This window comes from Gadus morhua, chromosome 7 (genome assembly GCF_902167405.1).
Source record: "Gadus morhua chromosome 7, gadMor3.0, whole genome shotgun sequence".
Classification (NCBI taxonomy): Eukaryota; Metazoa; Chordata; class Actinopteri; order Gadiformes; family Gadidae; genus Gadus; species Gadus morhua.
The window spans coordinates 14,825,595-14,844,979 of record NC_044054.1 but is presented as its reverse complement, the minus strand read 5'-3'; the positions used below and the strand labels follow the sequence as shown (position 1 = coordinate 14,844,979).

General features: G+C 50.3%; 1 protein-coding gene across 2 annotated transcripts; it reads left to right on the top strand.

The window, feature by feature from the left end:
* Nucleotides 1-342: 342 nt before the first annotated feature.
* Nucleotides 343-18,671, top strand: ssh2b (slingshot protein phosphatase 2b). 2 transcript variants are annotated; one of them, XM_030362062.1, is made up of 17 exons: nucleotides 343-531; nucleotides 4,459-4,502; nucleotides 9,386-9,498; nucleotides 10,218-10,282; nucleotides 10,498-10,619; nucleotides 10,812-10,880; nucleotides 11,216-11,281; nucleotides 11,432-11,626; nucleotides 12,033-12,126; nucleotides 12,334-12,462; nucleotides 12,548-12,594; nucleotides 12,806-12,952; nucleotides 13,441-13,641; nucleotides 14,227-14,344; nucleotides 14,781-15,500; nucleotides 15,718-16,849; nucleotides 16,916-18,671. In XM_030362062.1, the coding sequence occupies exons 1-16, from the start codon at nucleotides 469-471 to the stop codon at nucleotides 16,834-16,836; spliced, it is 3,312 nt and encodes a 1,103-aa protein (XP_030217922.1). In that variant the 5' UTR covers nucleotides 343-468; the 3' UTR covers nucleotides 16,837-16,849; nucleotides 16,916-18,671. The 2 variants fall into 2 exon arrangements, with proteins under 2 accessions (XP_030217922.1, XP_030217921.1); XM_030362061.1 differs by having other exon boundaries at nucleotides 15,718-18,671.
* The last annotated feature ends 714 nt before the right edge of the window (nucleotides 18,672-19,385 follow it).

The window sequence follows — 19,385 nt, the reverse complement described above, 5'->3', positions numbered from 1 at the left end:
TGGTTGAACGGCTAGAGAGTGAGTGAGTGAGTGAGTGAGTGAGTGAGTGAGTGAGTGAGTGAGTGAGTGAGTGAGTGAGAGACAGACAGACAGACAGACAGACAGACAGACAGACAGACAGACAGACAGACAGACAGACGCTTTCTGAGGTCCAAATTAATTAGGCCACTTCAATTAACTTGAACAAAGTTGGTGGGTTGTTCTTGCATGTTCAGGGACTGAGACGTTCATTCAGTAATATGTAGTCAAAGTACATAGGCCTAATTCAAATTCAACCATTCTTCGTTGGCCTCCAGCAAATAAAGGGTTAATCGCAATTGACAGCTATTGGTTGGTGCGCATGCGTACGACGGGCCTAGAGAGGAAACAGCCTGCGACGAGAGAAGGACCGCTCGCGCTCAGCTGGTTCTCATAAGCATTATGCGCGTGTCGCCGCCGTCTCTCAGGTGTGTGTTTCCCGCTCGTTGAATGGCGCTGGTCACCGTGCAGCGGTCCCCGACCCCCAGCACCAGCTCCAGTCCCTGCGTGTCGGTACGTTCTGTCTTCTAACCCCCAGCCGGACCCCTCGACGCGGTTTGGGTTCATTTCCGCTGTTTTGCTACAGTCAGAAGTGCCTTGCCTTTGTAGTTGTACGCATGCGTATACTATATCGTTTCATTTTGAATAGCAGAATCAATCTCCTGAAGATGAATATGTCATTATAACTCGTTATATTTATAGGCTTGGGTAAAGTTATGTTGCGATTGAATCCGCACGTTCACACATGCATTTGAACACACAATATACACGTTACGATGACGGCTGCTTAATAACACATACACCAGTTCAGTCATGGCTAATGTATTAATCCTAAAATAATACGTCCATATTTTTGAATGGGGGATTTGAAAAGATGTAAAAAAAATGTATTAAAATAAGTGTGTCATAGCTGCAAAGAAGAATGGCTTCTCCGTATGAATTTTAGTTCTGAGTCCTAATGTTGCTCTATGTGCTACTGTTGGACAGATGTCAATCTTCCGCCTGTACGGTGTCTCGTGATGACACGTATGCGTGTTTTATGGTTGAGACCTTTATCAGACCCCACGGTATTTGAGGGTGTTGTTATGTTAAAAGACAGGAAGGTGAGACCTCCAGACATCCGGAAGAGAAAACCGGCATATTCATGACAATTTAAATTCAAGGCCCAATGCCAGTTATTTCCCTCAATCATGTTGGGACTGTAGGGTTTACTGTACAGGCTGCTCATACCCAATCTGCACATATTGGGGCTGTAGCTGCTCATACTCATTCTGTCTTGGGTCTGTAGTGTTTACCTTAAAGGCTGCTCATACTCAAATCTGTCTCGCAGATTCCAGTGTTTCCTGTAAGGTTACACAGGAAGGTCTACGGCTGTTGTTAAGCAGGCAACTATGTAGAGCATATTTTGTAATTAACGTGTTTCCTGTCAAGATGTATAGTGCAAGTCAGTATTGCCATGCATGATCGTACAATGGCTGTTTTATTAGAATAATAGCTAAAGCATATTATTTACGGAAGATGTTTGGTACGGGCCAGAGAGAATATTATGCAGTCCTCATTATACTTTGTTTGTTTGAGACAAACCGATTTATAAGGTAGCCATCAGTGTTTATTCGAGACGGGGAACCTTTTGTGGCTTTGTGTGTACACATGCATTTGTGTGCTCAGTCACTCCTACAAAACCCAAACAACTAACCTCTGCTGGCTAATGTCTCTAACCTTTTGTTTGGTCATGTGGTCTTGCATGAGACCCTGTCATTCATGTTTCTGCATTCTGCAGACAAACCTGTTTGCCGGGTTTTCTTTATTTCAAATGTCTCCCCTTACACAAGAGACCAACAGCAGAATTAACTTTTATCTATTTAATGAAATTGTACGCAAATGAAATCATAATCACTGTTAAACGTTAATGTACGTTTCCAATGAAAAGTTCTGGCTCAAGATTTATCACGCAAAGACAGACACACACCATTGCCCCCCCGCCCCACCCCCAGGGATCAGGGATACTGTTCAGTAGAGCTGCAGACACCAAAGGCTGGGTGATTTGAAAGGATCAGTTTCATGATTGTCATAGGACGTTTCACTCAATATCATAATAATGACTATTATGAAGAGCTTGTTTGCCTAGATAAGCCCTGACTTTGCTGGTTAGAATGTTATTGTTGTTGATTTCAAAGTAGCCCTTGCTGATTGTTATGGGAAAAAATGGACTAGGTACGGAACAACGGAATAAGGCCTTGTCTTGGAGCCAGGCAGACGTGGAATTGAATATTACTAATGCAATTATTAATTTGTTAATATTCTCGTAATGCATGCCCTTATACAATCAAAAATGACACGCTTCTCATTGTCCACAGCAGCCATGTTTTCTCCTTGTGAAGGAGTTACGATATTTTAATCTTGGACAGAATTGGCGTCTGCCGTAACTGCTGCCGGTCTTTTCTGCTGGCCTCGCATCATTTTACTTTCTTCCCCTGAAATGGTTCCGGTCAGACGTGTACCCTGGTTTCATGTGAACGTAGCAGAAGGAGCTTCTGATCCTACTGCAGCATGAATGGCCACACTTTAAATGTGCCATGAGGTTCAAATAAATATTTGAATACCCAAATATTTGGGGCAAGTCTTATATGGGATGGCATCATTTGGGGCAATTGAGGAGACCAATTAATATGTTCCAACCGTGGTTTGTCTTAAGTTCAGGTTGAATACTTTTACGGTTCGTGGTAGAACTGGACAATTGAGGATATAAATCACAACAGAGCTTCAGTTAACCTTTCTGATCTTGATCGCTTCATTACAGTCAAATGTCAGATTGTGTAATGGCCGGCTGTAGTTTAGAGAAATGAGTGGTGCATGTTCATGCTCATTACGACCCTCTGAAGCAGTCTGGAGATGACCTGTGACCCCAAGAGGGGGTCAGAGCATGAACATGACAACCTAGCCATAAAGGATAAGTCTAACTTAATATGTAACATGTAGGCATCATGGCCGTATGGGCTCGGAAGGCATTGTTAACCGCTAAGACTACTATAAATTCATAAATATAAGTGATGTAAATAAGGCTCCGGGCAGGATATAAATTTGGCTGAGCTACTGAGCCTCAGGTATAGACGTATAATTTACTCTTTTGCATATGCTTTGGAGAAACCCAATACCATTTGCTTAAATGCAAAAACCGTCATCGTTCCTAAAATCAGTCTTCTCCAGAGGCTGATCTCTAAAGTTGGCTGGTTGAAGGTTTCTGAGGCCTTCAAGCAGAACAGAGATAAGTTATATTTCAGCATTATTATATATTATTTGTTCTATAGTCCAAACTAAAAAACGGATCAAAAACAAAAAGCTTGAGCGGAAAGCCGAGGTAAAATCTCTGCGTCATGTGTTTTCCATCAAGTGTTTACGGAGAGAGCCATCGTCTGATGAGACCTGGCCAGGCTGTCCGAGACGCGGTCTTGCTCCTGTCAGAGACGTGGTAGGGTCAGAGACCTGGACATGGTCCTGTCAGAGACATGGTCCTGTCAGAGAGACATGGTCCTGTCAGCGAGACATGGTCCTGTCAGCGAGACATGGTCCTGTCAGCGAGACATGGTCCTGTCAGCGAGACATGGTCCTGTCAGAGACATGGTCCTGTCAGAGACGGGGCCCTTCTCCTGTCACAGACATGTTCCTGCTCCTCTCCAGCACTGGGAATGCTTTGGCTTGGTTTTGTCACACGGGTGAACTCCAGGTCCTACTACTTATTCACAAGCATCAACACTTCCACAAATAATCAGATCCAGTGCAAAACATTCATCTTTAGGACCTGCCCCATGCAAAGGATTGAGCGGTGGATGTAGCTCCACCTCAGCTAGCATTCATTGTGGATTTCGCTACTCGATGTGAATGATAACTGACATTATATATACTTATAGATATAGCTTCAGAGAGCGGGAAGGCTTATAAAAACACTTGTATGACAACTGCGGCCCTGGATCTGAGTAGGGCTAGAGATGATGGAGGAAACAAAAAAATGTGGTATATTCTGAACAGAAATTACAATTTGTCCTCCACTGCTATCTGCAATTGTTCAACACTGTACAGATTTATTTGAGACCCACTATATTGTCAAGTCTTGTGAGCTATAATCAGTATAAACATCTCTTCCTGTTATGAACCCATAATTACCTGTTTTGTGATCATGTCAAGGCTAGTCCTCTTAACTATGCTGCAAGAATATATGCAACTGTCTGTGAGTCAGGCTTGTCTGACTGTGTGTGTGTGCGTGTGCGTGCGTGTGTGTGTCTTTAAAAAGCTGAATAGCTTACACAGCAAGAGGGCACAAATACTTTGTCTTTGACTAGTTTCTACATAATACAATAACAGGCAGCAGCCTTGCTATTACAGATAACTAGGCTTATGAGGGTTCATAAGTCATTAAGGTTTAATTTTGTTTTCTCTCCTAAGGAATCTGGTAGTGGGGAAGAAGACCGTCGTTCTCAGCCAAGGAGGTAAGTCAAAGGCTGTCCTTCACCACCACACAACCATCTAACCCAACATCACACAACCAGCTAACTCACCACCACACAACCAGCTAACTCACCACCACACAACCAGCTAACTCACCACCACACAACCATCTAACCCACCACCACACAACCAGCTAACCCACCACCACACAACCAGCTAACCCAACATCACACAACCAGCTAACTCACCACCACACAACCAGCTAAATCACCACCACACAACCATCTAACCCACCACCACACAACCAGCTAACTCACCACCACACAACCAGCTAACTCACCACCACACAACCATCTAACCCACCACCACACAACCAGCTAACTCACCACCACACAACCAGCTAACTCACCACCACACAACCAGCTAACTCACCACCACACAACCATCTAACCCACCACCACACAACCAGCTAACTCACCACCACACAACCAGCTAAATCACCACCACACAACCAGCTAACTCAACGCCAAACAACCAGCTAACTCACCACACAACCAGCTAACTCACCACACCACACCACCAGCTAACTCAACACCAAACAACCATCTAACTCACCACCACACAGCCAGCTAACTCACCACACAACCAGCTAACTCACCACACCACACCACCAGCTAACTCAACACCACACAACCAGCCAACTCAACACCATACAACCGTCTAACTCACCACCACCGAGCCAGTGATGCTGTGGGGTGCTCTATTTGTCTGGGACCAGGACTAGAGCACTGAGCCAGTACCAGTGTGAAGGACAAGGTTATATTGGTCTGGGACCAGGACTAGAGCACTGAGGCAGTACCAGTGTGAAGGACGAGGTTATATTGGTCTGGGACCAGGACTAGAGCACTGAGCCAGTACCAGTGTGAAGGACGAGGTTATATTGGTCTGGGACCAGGACTAGAGCACTGGGCCGGTACCAGTGTGAAGGACGAGGTTATATTGGTCTGGGACCAGGACTGGAGCAATGAGCCAGTCCCTGGTGGGAAGGAAAGAGGTTATATTGGTCTGGGACCAGGACTAGAGCACTGAGCCAGTCGCTGGTGGGAAGGAAAGAGGTTATATTGGCCCCACCCTGTCATCATTCATCCTGTTGTGAGAACCTTGACTGAGAATATGTAAAACTAATCCAAGGGAAACTGGCGTGAGCAAACGTAAGCAAATTCACTATGAGGCTGTGTTCTGATTGGTTGATTCAATGTGAAGGTCCCAACTTGGGACCTTATGGTGTGTTCCTGAATCCTCGAACGCCAGACTTCCGAGTCGAAAGTCAAAGATCTCCCAGCTTTCTTGCGTCATTTCTCGAAGGCACGCCCCCTTTTTGTCTTCATCTTTTGAACATCTGAGAGTAGACCGAGAGCAGTGATGACGCTCTCAACAAAATGGTTGCGCCCATGAAGAGATTTTTATTTGTTTTGAATTTGTACCATGTAGGTCATTTTAATGTTGATTTTAAATGCTCTTACACACACTCTATTACATTGCTACTCTATTCCGGTCACCAATTTATACATAGCGGTCATGGTCTTGCGGTGCATGCAATACAATGTAAAGTTGTGTTGTTTGTTTTCGGGTTGGTTTGCTAAAGAGGCTAATATAGCTAACAATAAACAACTAAAATGGCTCTCCCTGACTCTAAAGTTATGTTGATACTAAGCAAGCTATTTTGTATATTATAGCTTGTATATAAGCTATAAAATACAATTGCACCAATGTTCAATTGTTTATGTAAATAGGTTCATTTTGGCATATAAAAATTGTATGTGACAATAATTGAGTAACAATTTAAGAGCCGTGTTGCTTCCAAAAAAATACATGTAGACGTTCAGACCAATACTTGCCTTGTAGTATATAATGTACTACTAGACGTAGACCAATACTTACCTTGTAGTATATAATGTACTGCTAGACGTTTAGACCAATACTTACCTTGTAGTATATAATGTACTTCTAGACGTTTAGACCAATACTTACCCTGTAGTATATAATGTACTTCTAGACGTTTAGAACAATACTTACCCTGTAATATTTAATGTACTTCTAGACATTTAGACTTAATACCTACCCTGTAGTATTAAATGTACTTCTGGACTTGATACCTACCCTGTAGCATCAAATGTACACAGTGTTCACAATAGTCCTGTCTTAAGGGACCGTGATGTCACAAGCATTTCAACTGTTGAAATTGTCCATCATGTGGTTCTCGTAATTAGTGCCGGTTCATGCATTACCCCCCCCCCCCCCCCCCCCCCCCCCCCGCCATGGTCTTTTTTTTAAGTATAGTCTGTTCTTTCTTTCCAATATATATATATAATTGTAACAAACTGCATTATATTAGCTGGCCACCAGAGGGCTGCAATCTCCTGTAAGCATGTGAGTGAAGAGACCTCCTATGTCTGTTAGTGGAGCTCTGTTCTACTGAACTCTGCAAGGCCAGTGGTTAATTGTGCAAGTCAAGGCATATCAAAGGGGTTGGATAGAGTATACTGATCGGCTGGCTGGGGGTGGGCTGGGGGCGGGCCTTGAGTGCTGGCTAGGGGTGTAAAACTTAAAGCACACATTAAATGACTAGAAGTCAAATAGTATTGTTAATCGTTGCTCCTTGTCCCCACACCTCTTTACCACTAGATGACCAGTCCTTCACGCCGAGCAGAGCGTGGAAACTAGGTCGGTGGTCAATAACGTTGTAGTATTTGCTTGGTTTCCTGAAGTTGTTCAGCTGTCGTCCTGTCAGACATTAATATTGACTCACTGATCAGGCGAGGCACGTTATTCACCTAGCAAACCCAACACAGGGCCATTCACAGGGCTTGATAAAGGAAGAAAACAAATGTAAGAACATTTAAACCAGTATCCATAAAAGACGACGGAGATCGAAACAGAAGGATGGTGTCTCTTAAGTGCAGCTGCCCACTGCTAGGGTCGACACAGACAGACATAGGATGGGTGCTCGACATTCCCCCACTGTTTAACTCAACTAAGGGGCTTCTTGTGTCCCCGTCTATGCGGTCCACATCCGGTCTGTCTTTCACTCGGGGCCTCGGCGGGCCAATCGGTGATGGGGGATATGTAACTCAAGATGGGTTTCGACCAGCAAATACGCAAATCTAGGTGAGCTTGAAATTTGACTGGGTGCCCTGCGAGGTCACACGTGAACTAACGCGCGACAACCCGCCAGCCCGCCGCAGAACAAGCCCCAGGGGTTGGTTGTCATGGCTACCACTTCAGAGGTCAGCAGACCAGCCCTGTTCCTCCATGGCTCCTTCCTGGGAGCCAACGGGTTTCCGAGCTGCCGGGTTGACCTCTCCACACAGTTCCTATGTTTGTGTTGTTGGACCGCCTTTACGTTCAGGACACTTTTATCCACAGTGAGTGGATAGATACTAACAGGTCCACAACCAGGGCACTGGTCTGATGTTCCTGAACACGGGCATGAATGAACTGCTATTGAGGGGATCAGATGCTCCTCGTCGGACCCGGATCTCCAAGGAGAAGATCACAAAACACACTCCGCCTGATGAGCAAAGTGAGACAGGAGTGAGGCAGGAGTGAGACAGGAGTGAGGCAGGAGTGAGAGAGAGAGTGAGACAGTTGTTCTCTCCCGTAACTCTGCCCTGGGCCGCGTTACAATGCAGACCATCGACTATATACTGCTATAGTATATGTTGAGCACGGATTTCGCCTAAACCGAAGTACTGTATCCAAATGCACCTTGGTAGCTAGTATTACTACCAGTCCAGTCATACTCATGTGTCCAAGCGTTTTTTTCACTAAAATGATTCACATGGTGCGGTCCGAGTTGGATATGCTCCAAAATATTTAGAAATCGATAGAATAAATAAATAAATATGGCTCTCTTGTAGGACTCTCACTAATGTGAGGGATATGCCATCAAGTACAATCACAATCAGCGCAGTCCCTGCTCATGTGGTCTCGTGAGATAACCAGCAGGACTCGTTAACCAGCAGGACTCGTTAACCAGCATGACTTGTTAATGAGCAGGAATCGCTCACTCGTGAACATGTCAACAGTTCTCTTTGAAGCGAACTACAGAATGTGTGGTGGAGTGGCGTGAACATGTCAACAGTGACTGTCTTGATTACACGCCAGCAAATAAATAACACAGGTGTTACTTGAACTACTTGCTCTGACACGTCGGTATGTTGGAATCTGAGGTCTTGACAGTTTGAAATGTAGGCTGATGGTGCCCAGTAACGGGTCTCATGACCTGCTAGTAGGGTACATACTCTCGTTGAAGCAGGCAATGGCAGTATCCGGAGTGTCTACCATTGACTGTTTTATGCTCATCTTTCATTGGTGCCAAGGCTAGCTCCAGTTACTATGGAAACCCAAATAACTAATTACCATATACTCTTATTATAGGCATGGAAGTTATTTTTATTGCTAATCCTCGTAATGCTAATAATGCACTCTCAGACTTTTAGAGTACAGTTGTTAGACTTTAATGAAAGCTGGTAATGTACAATGTGTCTGCATGCTCAACAGTTTGAGGTACATTTTTCAGGTACATTTAAGAGGTACATTTTTGGTTTCCTGAATTGTATTAGCAACGCATGGCCATTGAAACGGGCTGCAGGCTCCCTATGTTGAGATGAAGGAGGCCATTTTGTGGGGAGAGATGCACCTAGTAATGTCCTGTTGGATGTTTGCCGAGGCTAGTGCGTCACTGGTGGGCTGAGGTGGAGCAGGCAAACACCATGACATAGACATGACAAGACTCGATGGAAGTTGTAAATCAAAATTTTGTCTCGGATCCTAACTGTCTGTCTCTCTCTCTCTCTCTGTCTCTGTCTCTGTCTCTGTCTCTCTGTCTCTCTCCCTATGCGTGTCTTTCTCTCTCTCTCAGCATCAGTGAGAGTTTCCTGACGGTAAAAGGCGCCGCTGTGTTCCTGCCCAGAGGGAACGGCTCCACTCCCTCCTCCGCCTCACGCTTCTCCCAGCTGCGCAGCAAACATGCAGGTGAGGGGCCCTGAGGTGAGGAGGTCTTGGGGACCCTGAGGGGGTCTGGATGGACCCTGATGGGGGGCTGGGGGACCCTGAGGTGGTCTGGAGGATCCTGAGGTGGTCTGGGGGACCATGAGGTGGTCTGGATGGACCCTGAGGTGGTCTGGATGGACCCTGAGGTGGTCTGGATGGACCCTGAGGGGGTCTGGGGGACCTTGAGGTGGTCTGGAGGATCCTGAGGTGGTCTGGGGGACCATGAGGTGGTCTGGATGGACCCTGATGGGGGGCTGGGGGACCCTGAGGTGGTCTGGAGGATCCTGAGGTGGTCTGGGGGACCATGAGGTGGTCTGGATGGACCCTGAGGGGGTCTGGGGGACCTTGAGGTGGTCTGGAGGATCCTGCGGTGGTCTGGGGGACCATGAGGCGGTCTGGCAGTGCCACGAGTCTGCTGCCGCGCTACCAAGTTCAGCTCGAGTGTCGTACCGGAGCCTGCAGGGGTCCTGGTCCGGACGGGCCTTGGCTGATGTCCTATTATAATATGGGATGGTCTTATGACCAAAGCACCACGTAGGGCCTCATCTCCGCAAGAACCAGAGGAAGACCCACATCATGATGAACGTGTGGGAATAGGAATGTAGACTGGTTCTGCCTGACTTGGCTCATTTGTCAGGCAGAACCAGTTTGAAGGAGTGAATGTTGACTACCGGTAATTGTTTTCTCTCTACTTCCTCCAGGGGACCTGCAGCAGCATCTGCAGACGATGTTCACCGTCCTCAGACCGGAGGACAACATCAAACTGGTGAGACGCAGGAACACACGCACACGCAATCACACTCACAGAGAAATACACACAGACACACAGACACACAGACACAGACACAGAAATGCAGTCACACACACACAGGGACATGCAGTCACACACACACACAGACGGTATTTAATCCCACAGAGACATGCAGTCACACACACGGTCCTAACTTTTGCCCTCCTCCCCCCCGCCCTGGGGGTGTGCAGGCGGTGCGTCTGGAGAGCAGCCACCCCCAGGTCACCCGCTACATGGTGGTGGTGTCCACCAACGGGCGGCAGGACACGGAGGAGAGCCTGGTCCTGGGGATGGACTTCTGCCCCCCAGAGAGGTGAGGCTGGGGGCCCGGGCAGGGGCCGGGGGGTTCAAAGCCCGCTGGCATCATCTAGAGCTCAACCTTGTGATCGGAGGGCCTGCCGTTTATAATACTGAACGAGGATGAACCGTGACGTGTTTTGTCGGGATTGTTATATGTCATAATGGGCATAATGTGACGTTTTGAACGTTTGATTTTCTCCTTTAGCTTAACTTGTTCTGTGGGACTGGTCTTACCACTATGGAGCGACACCCGCATACATCTGGATGGAGACGGGTGAGAAAGACGTGACATGACACATCACGCACACCACATGCACTCCTCCACCTCCCTTTCTCAACAGTCTCAAAGGGTCATGCAACATCTAGCGCTGGATAGTTTCACAAATCAGATTTTAGATGAGTATCTAAAGTGCGGTTGAAGATTAGCTTACATCTTGGTGAACGGCATTTAATCGGTAACCTGTCCAACCTTAGATGTTCTCCTTTTAAATTGGGGACTCTGATAATGGGATGGGATAAAAAGAGAGGAGGAGTCCCGGCCTATTGCCACACATGCTTTCTGTGACCCCTCTCATCCGGGCCCCCCCCCGTCTCTCTTTCGTGTCCCAGGGGCTTCAGTGTCTCCACCGAAACCAGAGTGCACGTCTTCAAGCCCGTGTCCGTGCAGGCCATGTGGTGAGTCCAGGAGCTCTCCGACACATTGTCTATCGCTGCTTTTCTTTCCTGTTTGATTGGACCTTCAGAGATTTTTAATGTGTACAATTTCTGTGTCTCTGTCTCTGTCTCTCTCTCTCTCTTTCTCTCTCTCGGTCTCACTCTCTCTAGGTCGGCGCTGCAGTCGCTCCACAAGGCGTGCGAGGTGGCCCGTTGCCATAACTACTTCCCCGGTAGTCTTTTCCTGACGTGGGTCAGCTACTACCAGAGCCAGGTGTCCTCGGACCAGTTTCGGATCAACGAGTGGAACGCCATGCAGGACGTCCAGTCGCACCGCGCCGACTCGCCCAACCTCTTTTCCGACGTGTGAGTTCCTCTCCCCGTCGTGTCGTGGTCTCACGCTGGGGGTCTTAATCCATGGCGTAAAGACAGAAAGATAGGCTAAACGAATGGCCCTGTAAGCGGTGGTCTGCTGCTTTTGGATGTATTTATTTGACCCTTACCATCCTATAACCACAGTTCAATCATTCATACTACTCCTCTCTGGAACAAGTGTGCTTGTGGGAGATGTGTGGTCTCTTCTGTAAGGCACACGCATGCGTATACAGACGAATGAGCAGACACGGTTGCAGTCGCCATTAAATAGTCAAACGGTCATTACTTCAGCTGTCTTTTATTACAGTCATGCATCCCAAGATGTATGGATGATGTCTTTATAGTTGATGTGTTTATAGTTTACGTCAACACTTTCTAAAGGCCTCTTATTTTCCAGACCCACAGAAAGGGAGAGGACAGAGCGGCTCATTAAAAACAGTTTGAAGGAGATCATGATGCAGAAGGATCTGGAGAATGTCACCAGCAAAGAGGTGATGCTTCCAAACGTGTGTGTGTGTGTGTGTGTGTGTGTGTGTGTGTGTGTGTGTGTGTGTGTGTGTGTGTGTGTGTGTGTGTGTGTGTGTGTGTGTGTGTGTGTGTGTGTGTGTGTGTGTGTGTGTGTGTGTGTGTGTGTGTGTCAGAATAAAGCTGGAGCTGTTTGTGAATATGTGTATTTCTATGACTTCATGTTAATGCAGATCCGAACAGAGCTGGAGATGTCCATGACGTGTAACCTGCGGGAGTTCAAGGAGTACATAGATAACGAGATGATTGTGATCCTGGGTCAGATGGACAGCCCCACAGAGATCTTCGAACACGTCTACCTGGTAGGTCCTCACGGTGGCCATAGTCTGTTGAAGAAGGGCCCTAAGGCCGAGTCCCAACTCACCTGTCTGCCTCCTCTTCTCCCAGGGATCAGAGTGGAACGCATCCAATCTGGAAGAGCTGCAGAACAGTGGGTAAGACGAAGACACCGGATATATCTTTTCTCAATATTGACACCGACACATTAGATGCACCTGTTTTGCCTTTGAGATAATGTTGTAATAGTGGTGTCTGTTTGTCGTGTAGCAGGCCGTGAACGGCCTGCTACACGACAAAACAGACACCACTATTACAACATTGAACGGACCGTCCTTTAGCTCTGTCTTCTCTGCTCCCGGCCCTCAGGGTTCAGTACATCCTGAACGTCACCAGGGAGATCGACAACTTCTTCCCTGGCCTCTTTGAGTACCACAACATCCGCGTGTACGACGAGGAAGCCACGGACCTGCTGGCCTACTGGAACGAGACCTACAAGTTCATCTCCAGGGCCAAGTGAGTGCATAACCACCCCCACCACCCCAGGGCCTCCTGCGGGCCATGGCTCCGTGTGCCGGCCCATGGAGGTGTCTACCACCAACGGCCCACATGCCTCAGCTCTGTGTTCGGGCCCAGTGGGCAGACTATTGAACGGGATGGCGGCACATCACTGCCCTAAAATCAGCGCATCCACGCACACAAATTATTATTGAAAGCATTTTCTCTCCAAGCCATGGCCATGGGTCGTCGGTTGCGTACTGCCTCACTTCAAAGCGCACAATGCATCACTTTCTCCTCGCAGGCTATATAATTGCTCTCACGAGTAGAAGAATACTGGGTGTACCGGCAGTAAACGAGCTCACAATAACAATTTGTGTGCAGGCATGTGTAACTTTAGTTTTCCTCTCTATTTTTGGCCGTGATATTCCGCCATGTGCTCCATTGCGGTCTCTCTTCCCCAAAACTCCCCCTGTTGACGCGAGGGCTCCTCCTGTGCTCCGCAGGAAGGCCGGGGCCAAGTGCCTGGTGCACTGCAAGATGGGGGTGAGTCGCTCGGCGTCGACCGTGATCGCCTACGCCATGAAGGAGTACGGCTGGGACCTGGAGCGCGCCTTCCGCTACGTCAAGGAGCTCCGCGCCGTCACCAAGCCCAACCCCTCCTTCATGAAGCAGCTGGAGGAGTACCAGGGCATCCTGCTGGCCAGGTGCACGCACGCACGCACGCACATGCACACACACATGCACATGAGGATACACACGCACACGCACACACGCGCACGCACATGAGGATACACACACACACACACACACACACACACATGAGGATACACACACACATGAGGATACACACACACACATGAGGATACACACACACACACATGAGGATACACACACACGCGCACATGAGGATACACACACGCACACACATGCACACACGTGCACATGAGGATACACACACACAAACGCACATGCAGATACAAACACACACACGCATATGCAGATACACACACACGCACACACACAGATACATACACACACACACACACACACGCACTAACAAGCATATGCAGATACACACACACACAAACGCACACATGCAGATACAGACACGAAGGCACACACACACAAAGACACTCATACAGAGATGCAGGCAGGCAGACACGCGCGCAAAGACACATATAAGCAGATACACTCACAGAGTTCCCTAAAGGCGCTCCCTAAATGCATTGACCCTGAAGGGAGCGTCGGCCTGCTCCTCGTCCTGACCTCTCGCCTCTGCTTCTCCCCAGTAAGCAGAGGCACAACAAGCTGTGGCGCTCGCACTCCGACAGCGACCTCTCCGAGCACCACGAGCCCCTGTCCAAGCCCTCCGCCCACAGCCTGGGCCCCTCTGACCCCCACAACCAGGTCAGGAAGAATCACTACTTTCCTCTGCCAGGTCTTGTGGATCTGAATCTTCTACCTTGAAAGCCTTTGACATAAGCGTCCATGAACCATCCCTGTCTGAAGTCCATCTCTGTCCGCTCTGTGCTTCGCTAGGCCATCCAAAGCTAAACCACTCTCAAAGCTCCAGATAATGATCAGTGCTGGAGCGGCCGTCCGTTTTGAATCTAATTCGGTAGAGTGAATGTGGGATTTATGTAGGTAAGTCAAAACGTAGTGGAGGCATTCTAGTCTCTCCTCCCTTTTGTCAGTAGGCTCTCTAGTTTTCCTGGATGCAGAGAGAGGTTGACCTCTGACTCCCTGTGTGTTTTGTCCTCTGTCTCCGTCCATGCGTCCGTGGCTCCTCGGTAATATCTGGTTCCCCTTGTGAGTGTGACGACCAAAGTGTTTCCTCACACAGGCCAGTAGCACGGCCCCCACCCTGGAGGAGCTGCTGCAGCCGCCGGGGCCCTCGGCCCTCGGCGCCGCGGGGCCGTCCCAGTCCACCAGCCTGCCCGACACCGGGACCCTGGACGCCTGCCGCACCGCCCGGCCGCCGGCACTGAGGCCCCGGGGGGCCCCGCTCCCGCCGTGCGGCACCCCTCCCGCCCCCTCGGCCGGGCCCGCCTCCCCGCCGCTCCCCCACGCCGACGGCCCCCTCGCCCCGGAGGAGGACCCCGCCGGGCCCCCAGCGGAGGACCCCACCGGGCCCCCAGCGGAGGACCCCGCCGGGCCCCTGGCCCTCCTGCCCCCCGAGCTCTCCGCGGCCGCTGTCCACGAGAGGCCCCCTGCGCCCCCCTCCGTCCAACGCCTCCCCCCTGCAGCGGCCCTCAGCGCCGAGGCACCCGAGCGGCCCCTGGAGGCGCCGCCTCTGGCCCCCGGCCGGCGCGGGGCGGAGGTCCCCGACGAGGCCTCACCGGGACGCGCCCGGCGCCTCTCCGGGTTGCCGTCGGAGAACGGGACGCCCGCCCCTGCTGACGCGACCACGGACCACATCAACTTCTTCAGCGCCAGGGAGAAGTTCCAGGGTCTGTCCCAGGACGGGAAGCCTCTGGGCCAGTCTAAGGGCCCCCTGAAAGAAGGCCAGGGGCCCCCCCTGGAGGAGGGGCCGGGCGACGGGCAGAGGGAGGAGGGCAGAAAGGTGAGGCCGAGCTTTTCCTTGCAGAGCCTGCTTCATGTGTTCTAGGGATGTGCTAAAGTGGGTTAGCGGGACAAAAGAGAACCCAGCTGACGTGTGTGGTGGAGGAGGAGCCTCTGGGGCCCCCTGGTGGCCGTCTGAGTCTGTCTCCTTTTAGGATGAGGACAGTAAATACGGTTCTCCTCTAAACTAAACGTGTTCTCTCTCACTGCCTTCCCAGGACGACACGCTCCGGTTGCAGACCATAGAACTGAAGCCTCCTCCGCCTGTCAGCCAATCAGAGCGTCCCGGCCAGCAGGACGAGGGCAGCGAGCGGGAGGCGGGGGAGAAAGCGCCGTCGGCGTCGGCGAAGGAGCAGGAGAGCGCCAGTGACGCTCCCGCCCCCTCCAAAGAGGAGGAGGGGGAGGAGCCGGACGGTGCTCCTCTGCGCAGGGATTGGACGAGAGGCTCGGTGAAGCGCGTCACTCAGCAGCTGGAGCAGCGCATGAAGCGGGAGCAGGACCCCCCCTCCGCCGCGCCCCCTCCGCCGCCCGGCTCCTCCTGCACTCGCCGGCGATCGCAGCTCCCTCCCCCGTCCCCGCCTGAAGACCCCCCCAACGGAGGTCCGGACCGCCCCTCCAGCCCTCTGGACCCGGTCGCCGGCGGTTTCCAGGAGGCGGGTGTCGAGGTCCAGCGGGAGGTGGACCGGACAGAGAGACCCCCCCTCTCTACCTCTTCGCCCCCGTCACCCCGTCACCACCACCACCACCACCAGCCCTCTCTGCTCTACTCCTCGGCCCCCCCCCTCTCCTCGGTGGACTTCCTGTGCCTGGAAGGCGTGACGGAGCAGGACTCGTCGGACTGGGACCGGCCCGCCGACGGGATGGTGATGAGGGGGACGTGGGCCACGCTGCGGGAGCTGGGGGCCTTCCTGCAGCAGGTGAGCGCCAACAAGTGGGGGCGCGGCGTCGAGCAGAGGGTCCGCGAGGTGGAGGCCAAGATCCGGCAGGCGGGGCTCACCCCCCCCTCGCTGATGAAGCGCTCGGCCTCGCTGGCCAAGCTGGGCTGCCTGGAGCTGCTGGCCAACGAGCTGAGCGAGTGGGACCCGAGGGCCGCCTCCGCGGCAGCAGCCGCCGCCCCCAGCGTGGCGGACCCCCCCCCGCTGCACGGGGGCAGCGACGAGTCCAAGAAGAAGCAGCGGGTCCAAGGCTACACCTCCTCGGGACCGCTGCCCCCCGCCCCCGCCCCGCTGCGGCCTCTCGGGCTGATCGCCATGGCGACCAGGCAGCAGTATGGAAGAACCCAGCCCTTGAGGAGGCTGAAGAGACGGAGCGTGAGCAACCTGTACCACACCATGTGACACACCATGTGACCCCCACTACCACACCACCTGACCCCCTGTACCACACCACCTGACCCCCGGTACCACACCACCTGACCCTCTGTAACACAACATGTGACCCTCTGTACCACACCATGTGGCCCTCTGTACCACACCATGTGACACAACATGTGACCCTCTGTACCACACCATGTGACACAACATGTGACCCTCTGTAACACAACATGTGACCCTCTGTACCACACCATGTGACCCTCTGTACCACACCATGTGACACAACATGTGACCCTCTGTACCACACCATGTGACCCTCTGTACCACACCATGTGACACAACATGGGACCCCCTGGACCACACCATGTGACCCCTAGTGGGGGTTCAGCGGTGTGGAAGGGGATGGGAACAAGCGTTGTCGTCTGCCTGCTCTAGCAAAACAAACCTAGCCTCTTGCCTTAAGTAAAACATTCTTGCTGACATTTATGGTTCGATCCGCAACACTGTCTAGATCCTGTGACCTTTGCCCTTTTGAGCGTAAGCAGCGGTCCCATGTAAAAAGGGGACTTTTTAAATGTGTGTGCACAACAAGAGGGAAATACACAATTTACATTTGTCATTTGAACTACACAAAACCTGACATACCTTCTCTGTTACTAAGAAAACGCGTCCGAACCCAGTCTCCTCCGCTTGTTGGTAGACTACCCAGTCACAAGAGACCGAGCACGACCGTAGGAGTGTTGTGAGCCTGTCCGAGCCTTCAGCCAGCCCCTAGGGACAACAAAGGAAGCACAATGTTGGTCATTTGTGTGCCATGACAACTTTCTTTTTATCAGCAACTCTAACCTTGTGATGTTTAGAACTGAAGGAACGCGATGCCCTCAGCCCGGCGAGGCTGAGAACGAGGGCTGAATAGATACAGCCACACCCAGAACGAATGAATGAACGAGGAGGGAATGAATACAGCCACGCCTAGCCAGCCATGTGGCCCTGAGCCCTACTCTGAAAGGAGAGAATGGTAAAAACAAAAAAAAAATAGTAAAAGGAAAGAAAGGGGCAGGTTGGTATCAGCCGTTTTGTTTGTGACAACGACACAATACCTCAGTTGGTCTGAGGCCAATCTGCTGAGTAGCTTCATGGGCCGCTGGGACACCTGGAGGCCGGGAGCCATTCCACATCATCCTCCCTCGTGATGGGACACCTGGAGGCGGGAGCTGTTCCACATCATTCTTCCTCGTGATGCTCATCGACTGGGCCTTCTCAAGGCAGTGATGGCTCTGATTGAATTCAAACTGTAGATGTATCCCATCTTTTAAAAGACATCTGGCCTCATCAGGGCTGGTGCTGAGAGGAGTTTAGTGCAGTCCTGGTCACTTCTTGTCTTTTTCCCCGGGGGGTCGGTTGTAATATGTCTTTCATTGCTGTTGATGGGGTCTTTTATTCCCAGTCAGGACCTTTGGTTTGGGTGGGAGGTCTTCTTTTAGCACAGCCCTGCGTGGGCGGGACTAGCAGGGCTGCATCTCAAACAGACGTCTGTGGGCCTCTGAGCAGTGCAGCGTCTCCCTGTACTGTGGACATGAACCCAACATGTCTTTACCCGTCTGTTGAACATGCACTTTACTACGTTTGTACGGTTTTAGATGGTTTTTCATTTTTTTTAAATGTATGTTGCTACTATTGTGGAGGAAGCTCAGTGCGGTTTGTGTGTGTGTATGTGTGTGGGGAGACAAAGTTAATGAGTGTGTGCGCATTCATGTAAAAAAGGTTGTGTGTTGCCCCTTTAAATTATCAATGTAAATAACCTTTTATATAATGTGCTTCAACTGTGACCATTAAAGAATGGATGACATCAAACTATTGATTGAATCTGTGTGGATTTATAAAATAAGTTTACCCAATTTGGGCCGACAAAGGCACATGAGAAGGAACCAGTAATCTGCATAAGCATTCTTAATACTAAACATCATAGCCACCAGAAAATGAACCAATGAGCCTTCCTTCCTGTTTCAGCACATTGACAGATTCCCCCAATCCTCGTCTCTAAGCCTGCTCAGGTGAAGGGAAACCCCCACTGCTCAGTCTCGACACTCCTGAGCCTGCTCACGTGAGGAAAAACCCCCACTCCTCACCCCTGAGCCTGCTTAGGTGAGGAGAAACTGAAACCCTTACAGTCGCGACCCAGACGTGACGGACAGGTTCCAACCCGGTTATACTGGAAGGTAGAAGACGGATTAACTTAAAGATGGCATAAAGGCTACAACACATTAAGAGTCTCCTATATAAGGAGGATATTCAGAGTTAACATACAGTACACACATTTGTAAGATTTATTTGCAAAATGCAATCTCCATGTAGTATATCGTCTCTTACAGGGGTGAGGTTCACATAGTATATAGTTTCTTACAGGGGTGAGCTCCATGTAGTATATAGTATCTTACAGGGGTGAGCTTCATTACTTGGGTGAGTTTTATTTGGTATATAGTTTCTTATAAGTCCTCCTTTATAAGGTGGACTGCTACTTGGTAGGGATGAGCTTGATGACCAAGATCTAGAAGCATTGAAACACTAAATAT